This window comes from Chiloscyllium plagiosum, chromosome 6, assembly GCF_004010195.1.
Source record: "Chiloscyllium plagiosum isolate BGI_BamShark_2017 chromosome 6, ASM401019v2, whole genome shotgun sequence".
Taxonomy (NCBI): domain Eukaryota; kingdom Metazoa; phylum Chordata; class Chondrichthyes; order Orectolobiformes; family Hemiscylliidae; genus Chiloscyllium; species Chiloscyllium plagiosum.
Genome location: NC_057715.1, coordinates 12119254 through 12132159, shown reverse-complemented (window position 1 = coordinate 12132159; position 12906 = coordinate 12119254). Strand labels below are relative to the sequence as shown.

At 40.3% G+C, this 12906-nt stretch overlaps 1 protein-coding gene across 2 annotated transcripts in view; it reads right to left on the bottom strand.

Annotated features, from left to right (window-relative positions):
* The window catches only part of LOC122550458, a 51055-nt gene that overhangs the window by 12197 nt on the left and 25952 nt on the right, over positions 1-12906 (bottom strand). For both annotated transcript variants that reach the window (XM_043691202.1, XM_043691200.1), the window contains exon 3: positions 4004-4103. In XM_043691202.1, coding sequence (XP_043547137.1) covers positions 4004-4103 — 100 coding nt within the window. The remainder of the gene's footprint in view (positions 1-4003; positions 4104-12906) is intronic.

Below are 12906 nucleotides of genomic sequence, written 5' to 3'. Positions count from 1 at the left end.
AAGCATGCTTGACTATTGCTATATTGACTCTGAGAACCAAGGTGTTGGTGCATGAGAGTGGTGAGTAGCACCTTGCTGCATCTCTCTGAACATAGAGGGGGTGACAGAAAACCAGACGCCCCGTTCCGATGGAATCGATTAGGGTCACCAAGCTGCATGACATCTTCAGCACCCTGCAGGTGGGACACAGCAAAGATACATCTGGTCACAGTCCATCAGGTCTATCTGCTCATGGATAGATTTCTTGTTTGTTTCTCGGTCAGATCCACCAATGACTTCCTGATAAGGACTGCGGCCTGAAACATCGATTCTCCTGCTCCTGGGATGCTGCCTGATCTGCTGTGTTTTTCCAGCAACACACTCTCAACTCTGATCGCCAGAATCTGCAGACCTCACTGTCTCCCATCAATGAATGTACCAAGCCTGCTTCCACCCAATGCATATACTCACATGCAAGAAACAACGGTTAATTCAATCCTTGTAGAACTTGCATTTGCCTGGGTTATGTGTAATTTGAAGGCTATTACAATACTCTGGCTGAGATCAGAACATACATGTTGGTAAAATTGTTTTAATATGTGGCAAAGAAAGGAAGGGCATACACATTTATAGCAACCTGACAGCATAGCTAGTATGCTAAATTGCTCATACTGTTAGGTGAAGGGGTAAATGTAGGGGAATGGGTCTGGGTGGGTTGCTCTTCGGAGGGGTGGTGTGGACTTGTTGGGCCGAAGGGCCTGTTTCCACACTGTAAGTAATCTAAACGTTCTGCTTTAATTACATTATGAAATAATTTAAATTGCACTGTTTGTTAAAATACCAAGGAAACATAAAGATATTAAAGATATTTAATACAGCAGATATGATATAGTATCTGTTCATTAAGAGAAACTGGCAAAACAAAATGAGTGATTTACTTCATGGGGGCATGTGGAACTAACCTTGGCTTCTCATTCCCTGAGAGTGTTGTACACCAGAGACTAGCACTGACCCTTAGGTTGATTCCCATCTCCTCAAAACCCATTCATCTTCGCCTCCCACTGTTGTCAATCTGCTTCCTTCCTCCTACTCTGCAGCCAGCCAAATGAGAAATTAACTGGAGTATTCATATCCTCTCTGCAGACTTGTGCCTGATATCAATGTGGGGAACACATTCCCCAAAACCTGTCTTGTTTAACTTATAATTTTCATGTTTGAAATGATTGATTTCAAAACTTTTCCCGGGAGGATTTTGTATTAATAAAATTAAGTAGAATTGTTAGAAATGCCTTGATGATCTCAAAATGTGTTTCATGCTGAACAACATGCTTTAAAAAGGATGTCATGATTTGGAGATGCCGGCGTTGGACTGGGGTGTACACTGTTAAAAATCACACAACATCAGGTTATAGTCCAACGGGTTTAATTGGAAGCATTAGCTTTCGGAGCGCTGCTCCTTTATCAGGTGGTTTTGGAGGATACAATTGTAAGACACAGAATTTATAGCAAAAGTTTACAGTGTGATGTAACTGAAATTACACATTGAAAAATACCTTGATTGTTTGTTGAGTCTTTCATCTGTTTGAATACCATGATAGTTTCACTTCTTTCACATGTAAATCACAAAACCTTTTTAAAAAGTTACCTTCTCAGGCTAACTCAGGTCATAGATACTCAAAACCCCCACCACGGACACACACACACACACACTCCCACACTCACACATGCTCCCCCTCACAGACTTAGACACTCTACACTCACATATACACACATATACACTCTCTCTCACACTCACAACCCCCACCCCAGACAGACAGACAGACACAAGGACACATACACAAAAATCCATATGCACACATATACATTTGTGGGGTGAATTTGTACTTACAGAGTTACATTGTACTTTGCTCAAAAACTGCATGAATTAATGTAAGACTGTTAACTCACTTTTTAGATTAGAATCAGTCTAAACATTATGGCACAGAATGAGAACACGGGGGCTAACACCTTCAACATATTATGTGGCTAACACCAATTGTTACAGTTAACCAGAGAATGTAACTTTTAAAAAACAGTTTTGTGATTATTGTAAAAGAGATGCGAAGTGGGAGTAATTAGACAGCTTTATGAAAGAGCTGGCAAAGATACATCAATCATATGAAATAGGAATTGGAAATGGGTGTATCATTCAGCCGACTGAGCACGTGCCACCATTCAAAAAGATCCATTTATGGTCTTGACTCCACTTTCCTGCCTGTACATCATAACCTTTGACTCAACAAACAATTAAGATATTTTTCAATGTATAATTTCAGTTACATCACACTGTGAACTTTTGCTATAAATTCTGTGTCTTACATGTTGTAGTTGTGTTCGCCAAGCTGGGAATTTTTGTTGCAGACGTTTCGTCCCCTGTCTAGGTGACATCCTCAGTGCTTGGGAGCCTCCTGTGAAGCACAACTCTTCGCACAAACTCTGTGTCTTACAATTGTATCCTCCACAACTACCTGATGAAGGAGCAGCACTCCGAAAGCTAGTGTTTCCAATTAAACCTGTTTGACTGTAACCTGGTGTTGTGGAATTTTTAACTCAAAAGGATGTCACAGCTTTGGAGAGTGTGAAGAGGAAATTTACTACAGGAAATCAGAGTTGAGAGTTAATCTGCTTTGCAGATGGAGATTTTCAAACTCCTGGTAAATTACTGTTCCTAGTGATATTAGATGTTGCTTGCCAAAGAAAACAGTTTTAAAGTGATTGGTAATTGACCAGAGGTGACTTAAGGAAGCAATTATTCCCCTGAGATGTTGTAAACTGAAATATGTTGAATAAAATGGTGGAATTAAGAGAGTCAGTGACAATATTCAAAAGGCATTTGGATAAGTACTTGCATGAACAATATTGATGTGATTATTGTAAAAGAGATGCGAAGTGGGAGTAATTAGACAGCTTCATGAAAGAGCTGGCAAAGATACATCAATCATATGAAATAGGAATTGGAAATGGGTGTATCATTCAGCCTACTGAGCACGTGCCACCATTCAAAAAGATCCATTTGTGGTCTTGACTCCACTTTCCTGCCTGTACATCATAACCTTTGACTTGCTTAGAGACACAATGGGCTGAATGAACATCTCCTTTTGAATGGGCAGCAAAGTGACTCAGTGGTTAGCAGTGCTGCCTGACAGCAGCAGGGACCCTGTTTTAATTCAATTAAAGGCAACTGTCTGTATGGAGTTGGCACATTCTCCCCATGTCTGCGTGGATTAGTACTGGCTATTTTGGTTTCCTCCCACAGTCCAAAAATATGCATGTTAAGTGGATTGACCATGCTAAATTGCCCATAGTGTCCAGGGATGTGTAAATTAGTTGGATTAGCCATGGTTAATGCAGTGCTACAGAGATGGAAGTGTGTCTGGGTGGGATGCTCTTCAGAATGTTGATGTGAATTGGATGGGCTGAATGGCCTGTTTCCACAGTGTAGGGATTCCATGATTCACTATTGCTGCACAGCGTTAGGGACCTGGTTTCAATTCCACCCTCAAATGACTGTCTATATGGCATTTGCACAGTCTCTCTGTGTCTGGTTGGGTTTCCTCTGGGTGTCCTGCTTTCCTCCCAAAGTCCAGAGATGTGCAGGCTAGATGGATTAGCCATGGGAAATGTAAGATTACAGGGACAGGGGAGGGGTGTGGGTCTGAGTGGAATACTCTTTGGAGGGTTGGTGTGGACTCTATGGGCCAAATAGCCTGCTTCCACACTGTAGGGATTCTATGATTCTGTGCTTTCTATTCTATGATTCGATAAGGTGATTGCTATGGTTACATTCCCTCTATAAAGATTAAGAAATCAGCTATAAACATTGCCTGAAGTTTCCAGGGTAACCAAGTTATATGACTTTTCTTAAGAGTTGCTCAACAATTAACACACAAGAAGACACACTGATTTCTTTTGTACACTTGAAGCTGACTGACGCAATCATATATTACAGCTTAAGTAAATAGAGCAGATTTTCAAGGATACTTACTTTTTAATAAAACACCTCTTATAGCAAATGCAACCAATCACTAAGATTAAGATGATTTCTATTGGTATAGAAATTAAATACGGAGTCCAATCTATTGCACCTGAAAGTTGGGCACAAAGAGAGCAGTTAATAGAAATGAAACTAATACAGATTAAAAGTAATGTGTCATCATACTGCGCAGAAATCCAAACAAGAGAAGTTACTCTGCATGACCAGGATGGACAATAAATACTAGTCTTACGAGTGAACCATACATTGCATGAAAGAACAAGGAGGTTTTGGCAGCCTCAGCGGCCTCCGCTAGTTTGTGCAGTTTGGGCACATGAGTGTTACCAAAAGGTCCCTTACCTTCTCCAAAAGCGCCCTGGGACCAAATGTAAAGGTATACCTGATGTGGTTTCATGGGTCAAATACCACAGCCAGTATGATATGATCTGAGTGCTGGCCAATGTGTTAACTCACAGTTACCATAAAGTTAGGGTTCTTGTTGAGACAGGTGTTGTCAAGTTTATTAACGCTGACTATTTACATTGTTATAATATCATGGATTTACATATAACCTGGACTGGAGCTTACCGATGTGGCTGTGTGTTATTTACATTTAATTGACTGAATGGACACACTACACTTTAATTGACTCCATTAACCGAGCGAGAGTTTGGGTCCACGTGCTCAGACAGAAAATAAACACTTACTCTGCCCACTCTGGGTTGGTTTCAGTATTTTCCGTTTCCTCCAAGCCTTCAGGTTCCTTTTTTCCTTGCAGTCAGTGTAGACTGAATTAATTCTGAACTCCTGTGGGTTTCCACCCAACAATTTTGGTTATGACTTCACTTCTGAACATTACTCCTGGAATCTTAGCCCAAAGGTATACTGAGCTTTATAAGGTGGTGGTGAAGTAGGATTCCTAAGCAGGAGCTTGTCCACTTCATCCAGTTCTTTTCTTCTTTTTCCTCTTTTCGTGTTTTCTTTAACCTTTTTCTTCTTTCTATTTATTTCTCTCTACTCACCTCCATTCCTCAAATGGCATGGGTGGTGCAGAGTTGAGCCAGCACAGACTCGATGGACTCCCAGCCTCGAGGTGGAGCCTAGCACGGACTCCCAGCCTTGAGATGAAACTGAGCATGGACTTCCGGCCTCGAGGTGAAGCCCAGTGTATTCTCCCAGCCTCGAAGTGGAGCCCAGCAAGGACTGCCAGCCTCAAGGTGGCCCAGCGTGTACTACCAGCCTTAAAGTGGAGCCCAGCACAGACCTCCGGCCTCAAGGTGGCCCAGCATGTACTTCCAGCCTCAAGGATGCTCAGCGTGTACTCCTAGCCTCAAGGTGAAGCCCAGCACAGACTTGCAGCCTCAAGGAGGCCCAGCACGAACTCCAAGTCTCGAGGTGAAGCCCAGCATGGACTCCCTACTTCAGAAAGTTTTTGACTGAAATGATAAAATTTTACACCTTTATCTCTTTATTTTCCTAATTTACACCTAAGAATTTGGATCTAGGAATTTTTGGATCAAGCTTTATGGGGACTGGAATGCTGATCTTTTATCTTTATTTCTTCATTTTTCCAATATTTAGATTTGGGAATCTTTGTACATAAAATGGCATTGGAAATGGCGACTTTGTACACTTTTCACTGTACTCCTGTATCCCTGCACTTGAGTACATGTGACAATAAACCTAGTTCTAATTCTAACTTTAATTCCTGTGATAAATACATCCAGAGGCCTTTCTGGGATGCATCTAATTCCAAAGTGATAAGCTTTGAGTAATCATAAAATTGAAGAATACTCTTGCTGGATGATAAAGCATTTTTGGGAAATTGAATAACATGATGGCGGACTTGCTGCTGTAAGTAATATGTGTTTTTTTGCAGAAGATCAAAAAAAGGACATACCTTGGTCACAAAGTATGGAACACTTGGATAAAAAGTTAAAGAACCTGAGACTTTATTATATAAGCTCCATCTTGCTGTGTAGGCATCTTCTGTACGTCTTCTCTTTTATTTGGTGAGATGAAGCACAAAGGGTGGTTGACAAATAGAATCAAAGTAATTGATTTGGCTCTTTTTGTTTAGAATTTTATACATTTGAGAATAAAACCATGTTTTCTTGCTTCTGTCATGAGCCGAAGAAGGTTTGTGTCATTCTCATGTTTTGTTTTCTGAGGATTGCAATGTCATTTTTCTTTGTGAAGAGCTCAGTCACCAGAATGTAATTGTGTCCTGGGACATGGAAAATATCAAGTGTCAATCTTGCAAGATAGCTCAGAAGGAATCTTTCATGGAAGGAAAAGTTCCCTCAATTATTGAGATTAATGAATACACTCATTGTTGCAGTCTGAAATCTTCGGTGTTCCAAATGACTGATTCATTGCTTTATGAATTGTAATAATGCATAGAACTGTGCAGATTGGTAGACAAATGATAGTTGATCCTGCTGTTTCAACTACATAAAGGCCTCAGGCATCAAGCCCAAGGAGCTAAATCAACATTTAAGATGAATAATGGCAATGCAAGTGTGTCAGGCTCATTATAAACAGTTTGCTCATCTTGGACGGACTGTAGCACATTGTGCCAGTTTCCTGAGTTCATCTCATGTTAGATACATAAATTGTATATTTGCACTTGCACTGTTTGAATCTTGGTAGTTTGTGCATTTGTCTATCCCTTTGTAGGTAAAAGCTTCGAATTTTCTGATGTTGTTTCTCAGATTGCTGCCTGATATTGTCTGATTGGTATCTGTAAGCTGTGACATTGCAGATACTCTTTGGACTCTGTTCATACACTTGCATGTCATGGATGGGATTTTGGAAATATCCTTGACACCGTGCCTTGGTTGATTCTCCTTCACATACAGCTAAAAGGTATCAGGTTGAACTATGAGTTTTGCTGACTACGTGGGCTTCTTGCATATTTTTTCACATCATTTGTGAATTTTATGCTTTGTAAAATTGTTGTTTACAAATCTGTATTACAATGCAATTCTAACAGTACCCTTTTCTCTCCAAAAAGAGAAAATGGTAAAATATTTTTCTTGTCAATACCTCTCATCCCAATATGCAGTACCCAAGCACCATCCATGCAACACAATACTCTCTACCCATGCCCATAGTCCATGGTACATCTTATTTCATGCTTTACTTCTTTATCAATCCCAGTGGCCTTTCATACTCAATGGCAACTTGGTATCTACTTCCAAAAGTCACCTTCTCCCTTTATCTACCATAACACTCATTGAGTACCCACAAGTACTAAAGGGCATAGGAAAAAAAAAAGATAAAATTCTATGAATTAACAGTCTATACCTTTGACTTTCTCTATTAAGAAAGTCATGCTCATTCATAAAATCACAGTTTGGGCATTTATTGACATTTCTTGACACATCTTGACAGGTTAGACGGTTCCATGGGCTGCATGTGCTTTTTTATGGACAATTTTCTCTATAGATAAAAGTCCCAAAGGAAACCTGACCCAGCTCTCGAAACGATGCTTGATGTCCACCCACAAAGTGTCATGGTACCACATCTACAGAAGTCCTCAGGTCTCCTGGCAATCGAAAGATATGCGTTGCAAAGGGACATGCTTTTACTTCATTTAATCTCCACAATCCTAGTTCATAACTCTAATGACTCCAAAACCTAATTTAATCGGAAGAACCTGATTACTTAAACAGACAGCTGAAGGAGAAACCTTCCATGTGTGAACTGTGGATCACTCCTGCCCCACTCCTCACAAAAATCAGAGGCCTGGGGTTGGGATCAGTTTTGAAATTCCTGACTTTATCACCATGGTGATGACATTCTCCGCTTGACAATCTATAGTTGAATGATTTGAGTGAGATGCACAAATAGATGTATTACAACTGCACCCAGTGACATGCTGCTGGCTACTACACTCAGTGCGGCCCTATTGAACTTCTGAATGCTACTTTAAATATGCTAATTCTCTATATATAAAATTATTTCACAATACCTCCAGATCCCTCTTAACCATCCATGCAAGTTAATAGCAGGTAACCATTAGGTTACACTCTGGAATACACTGTGTGAAAGGACAAAGATTCAATAGTAATTACTAAAATGAAATTGAATATATAATTGAAGAAGGAGAAAGTTGGAGAGGTAAGAACAAAGGGATGGAATGAGCTGCCAGAAGAATTGGTGGAGGCTGGTATAAATGCATCATTTAAAAAGCATCTGGATGGGTATATGAATAGGAAGGGTTTAGAGGGATAAGGGCCAAGTGCTGGCAAATGGGACTAGATTACATTGGTATATCTGGTCAGCATGGATGAGTTGGACTGAAGGGTCTATTTCCATGTTGTACATCTCTATGACTCTATGGCTCTAAATCAGCATCAAATTGCAGAATAGCACTAAAAAGGCAGAATTCAAAACATTCTTTCTGAATGCATGCAGCACTTGCAACAAGATTGCTTTATTTGATTAGAATACTACTGGAAGTAAAAGGGTATGATTTAATTGTCATCATGGAGTCATGGCTGCAAGTTGGCAGAAACTGGGTACAGAAAATTAAAACACATTCAATATTTAGGAGAGAAAAGCAAGATGAGAAAGGAGTTGGGATAGCGCTGATAATAACGGAAAGGTTCATTATATGCTTAAGAGAGAAACCTTGAAAGAATCTGGATGGAGCTAAGAAATGGCAAAGGTTTGCAGGACCCCAAATGGTTGTGGAGTAGGATCATAGCATCATACAGTTATGGAAGCGTCCCTTCAGCCCTTTGAATCTGTATTGCCAAAGATACACTGTCTATGCTAGTTCCATTTTTCTGCATGAGGTCCATAGCTTTGAATGTTTCGATACTTCAAATTTTTATCCACAAAATTCTTAAACTTTGTGAAGTTTCCCACCTCAACTACCATCCCAAGCAGTGCATTCTGGTTTTCCACCATTCTCTGGGTGAAAAAGATTTTCCTCAAATCCCCTCTGAAACATCTACCTTTCACTTTAAAATTGTGCCTCCTTCTAACTGAGCCCTTGACTAGGGTGAACAGCTGCTTTCTATTCACCCCTCATAATCTTATATACCTCAATCACTTCCCCCCCCCCCCAACTTCCCTGCTCTAAAGAAAACAACCCAGGCTTATCCAGGTTTTCTTCATCGCTGAAAGCTCCATCCAGGCTGGTGTAAGTCCTTGAATGTGTTTAAGGCAGAGCTAGGTTGATTCTTGATTAGTAAGGGATTCAAGGGTTGCAGGGAAAAGGAAGGAGAATGAGGTTGAGAAATACATCAGCCATGATCAAGTGGCAGAGCTGATTTGATGGGCTGAATGGTCTAATTCTACTCTTAAATCTTATGGTCTAATGGAATCTCCACTGCACCCCTCCAGTGCAATCACATCCTTCCTATAGTGTGGTGACCAGAACTACACACAGTATTTCAACTAGCAGAACCAAACTTTTTTACAGTTTCACATGAACTCTCTGCTCTTACACTCTATGCCATAACTGATAAAGCCCAGTGTCTCAGATGCCTTGTCAACAACACTATTAACCTGTCCTGCTACCTATCGGGTTCTGTGGATAAGCCCCCTAGGAGCCCTCTATTGTTCTGATTTTCCTAGTGTCTTGCCATTTATTGAGTACTCTCTTGTCTTGGTCCTTCTTCCAAAGTGCATCTGTTCATATTTATGAGGGTTAAATTCTAGCTGCCACTGATCTGTCCATTTGACTAATCTGCTTATATCCTTCTGTTACCTAACACTTTACTCCTCAGTGTTACGGCAAGGTATAAATCAGGAATTTAGAAATGCATGAATCAAGGGAAATGTCTTATCATGGGTGACGTCAATTTACATATGGTCTGGGTAATTCTAATGAGAACCCAAGTGTTTGCATAGATTTCTGGAGCAAAGTGTTGAGGAATCAAGAACATCATAAATTTTAGATCTTGCATTATGCACTGAGAAAGGACTAATTAATAATTTTGTTGTATAATCTTTAGGTATTAGTCAAAATAGTATGATAAGATTTTCCATTAAGTTTGTAAAATATGCAGTTGAATCTGAAACTTGGGTCTTAAATCTGAACAAGAGCAATTATGAAGGTGTCTCGAGGAGGTTGCCTGTGCTGACTTGGAAAAATCGATTTGATCATAAACAGGCCATTATTTAAAGAATGAATTTCAGGTTTTAAAAAATAAACATATATTCCTTTAGGCAAAAAATGAATAAGAGAAGTGAGAGAGCAATTGTTGACAAGAATGGGCGGCATGGTAGCACAGTGGTTAGCACTGCTGCCTCACAGCGCCAGAGACCAGGGTTCAATTCCTACCTCAGGCGACTGACTGTGTGGAGTTTGCACATTCTCCCAGTGTCTGCGTAGGTTTCCTCCCACAGTCCAAAAAATGTGCGGGTTAGGTGAATTGGCCATGCTAAATTACCCATAGTGTTAGATGAGGGGTAAATGTAGGAGAATCGGTCTGGGTGGGTTGCGGGTCGGTGTGGATTTGTTGGGCCGAAGGGCGTGTTTCCAAGTAAGTAATCTAAAAAGTTAAAATTTGTGTTCGATCAAAGATGGAAAGTTGCCAAAAATGATTGCAAGCTTGAGGATGGGGAGACTTTTAGAATTCACCAAAGAAGGACCAAGAAATTGATAAAGATAGAGAGAATATGATAGGATAAATAGACAAAGTCTCTTCCCTAGGGTTGGGGAGTCCAGAAATAGAGGGCATAGGTTTTGGGTAAGAGGGGAAAGATATAAAAGAGACATAAGGGTCAGCCTTTTCATGCAGAGGGTGGTGTGTGCAGGGAATGAGCTGCCAGAGGAAGTGGTGGAGGCTGGTACAATTGCAACATTTAAAAGGCATCTGGATGGGTATATGAATAGGAAGGGTTTGGAGGGATATGGGTCGAGTGCTGCCAAGTGGGACTAGATTGGGTTGGGATTTCTGGTCGGCATGGACGAGTTGGACCAAAGGGTTTGCTTCCGTGCTGTACATCTCTATGACTCTAATAGAAAATGAATATAAAATAGCAAGTTATTATTGTATAAGTTTCTATAAGTATGCAAAAATGAAAGGATTAAAAAAGAGAAATGTGGATCCATTACAAGCTGAGATGAAATAATTTCTAATAGAAGATAGAGAAAAAGCAGAAAAGCTAACTAAACTCTTTGTGACTGTCTTTACAGAGGAAGCCTCAAGAAGTCTCCCTGAATTATGATCCAAGTGAGAGTGAATTGAGCCAAATTAAAAGTTGTAAAAAAGTGGTGTTGGAAAAATTAATGGGATTGAAAGTAACAAATCCCTGAGATCCAATAAGTATCACCCTAAAATGTTGAACGAGGGAGCCATGGATGCATCAGTGATCATCTGGAGTATTATGTGCAGTTTTGGTCTCTTTGCTTTTGGAAGTATATACTTGCTCCAGCATGAATGCAATGGACGTATACCAGACTGATTCCTGCAATGGTGGAACTATCCTATGAGGATAAATAGAGGAGACTGAGCCTGTATTCTTTGGAGTTTAGGTCATTGCAAAATTTTTTAAGGGCTACTCAGAGTAGATGCAAAAGGATGTTTCCGCTGGTGATAGGGTCTAGAACCCAGGGACAGAGTCTCAGAATAAAAGACAGAACACTTGGGAACGAAGTGAAGAGGAACCTCTTCACTCCACCGGTGGGGAATACTGTATCTGATCAGTCATTCAGCGGTTCAAGACAGAGATTGATAGATTTCTAGTTACGAATTACATCAAGAAGTTAAGGTATGGCATTAAGGTAAATGATAAGTCACAGTCGAGAATGGTGATACAGGCTTGAGGGACTGAATGGCCTATCCTGCTCCTATGTCCCTTATTTTTTTTAAAAAAGTGTTCCTTGTTATCACTCCATCTCCCTTAGCTCTGATGTGAAAATGAAAAACAACCTAATAGAGATTAGATTAGATTAGCTACAGTGTGGAAAACAAAGTGCTTTGGGATATTAGGAGATGGTGAAAGACACTATGTAAACACAAGTTCTTTCTATCATAGAATCCCTACTATGCAGAAACAGGCCCTTTGGCCCAACAAGTCCACACCGACCCTCCAAAGAGTATCCCACCCAGACCTATTCCCCTATCCTATTAATCTACATTTCCCCTGACAAATACACTGAACCCACACATCCCTGAACACTACGGGAAATTTAGCATGGCCAATTCATCTAACTTGCACTTCTTTAGATTGAGGGAGGAAACTGGAGCACCCGGAGAAAACCCACAGAGACACGGGGAGAATCTGCAAATTCCACATAGACAGTCACCCGAGGCTGGAATCAAACCTAGGTCCCTGGTGCTGTGAGGCAGCAGTGCTAACCACTGTGCCACCGTGCCGCCCATGTTTCCTAATTCTGTTAACTCTGTCTTCATTAGTACCTGTCCTTTTCATATTATCATGCTTTAATGTCCCATTACCTTAAGTGTCTAATTACATGTTTGGTTTTAGTATTTGGTGAATCTTTTTGCTTTTATAGAATTATATAGTAATGAAGATGAAGAATAGCATGCGATATTAATTGGGATAAAGTTTTTCTGGTTTTACTAAATGAGTGACCTCTCCCAAAGAACATTGTGATATCAAGTTAACAATATTAACTTACCAGTATAAATATATGTGTAAGACTATTGGGAATTATTTACAGAGTAATTATTGTTGTCAGGTTAAAACTATGAGCAGCAGATTGCCACATATTTCACACAGTGCTGAGACTTTCTCTCACAGAGAGATTTTACCCTGTCTACTTTGGCTGGATTCATATTACATTACCCTGTTTCTAATCAGCAAAGGGAATTTTGAATGTATAGTTTTCAGATTACAATAGGTGAATGGGGGTGAGGATGGAGGTGATAGGTCAGCGAGGAGGGTGGGGGAAGGTAGCAAAGAGTACAATAGGTGGATGGAGATGG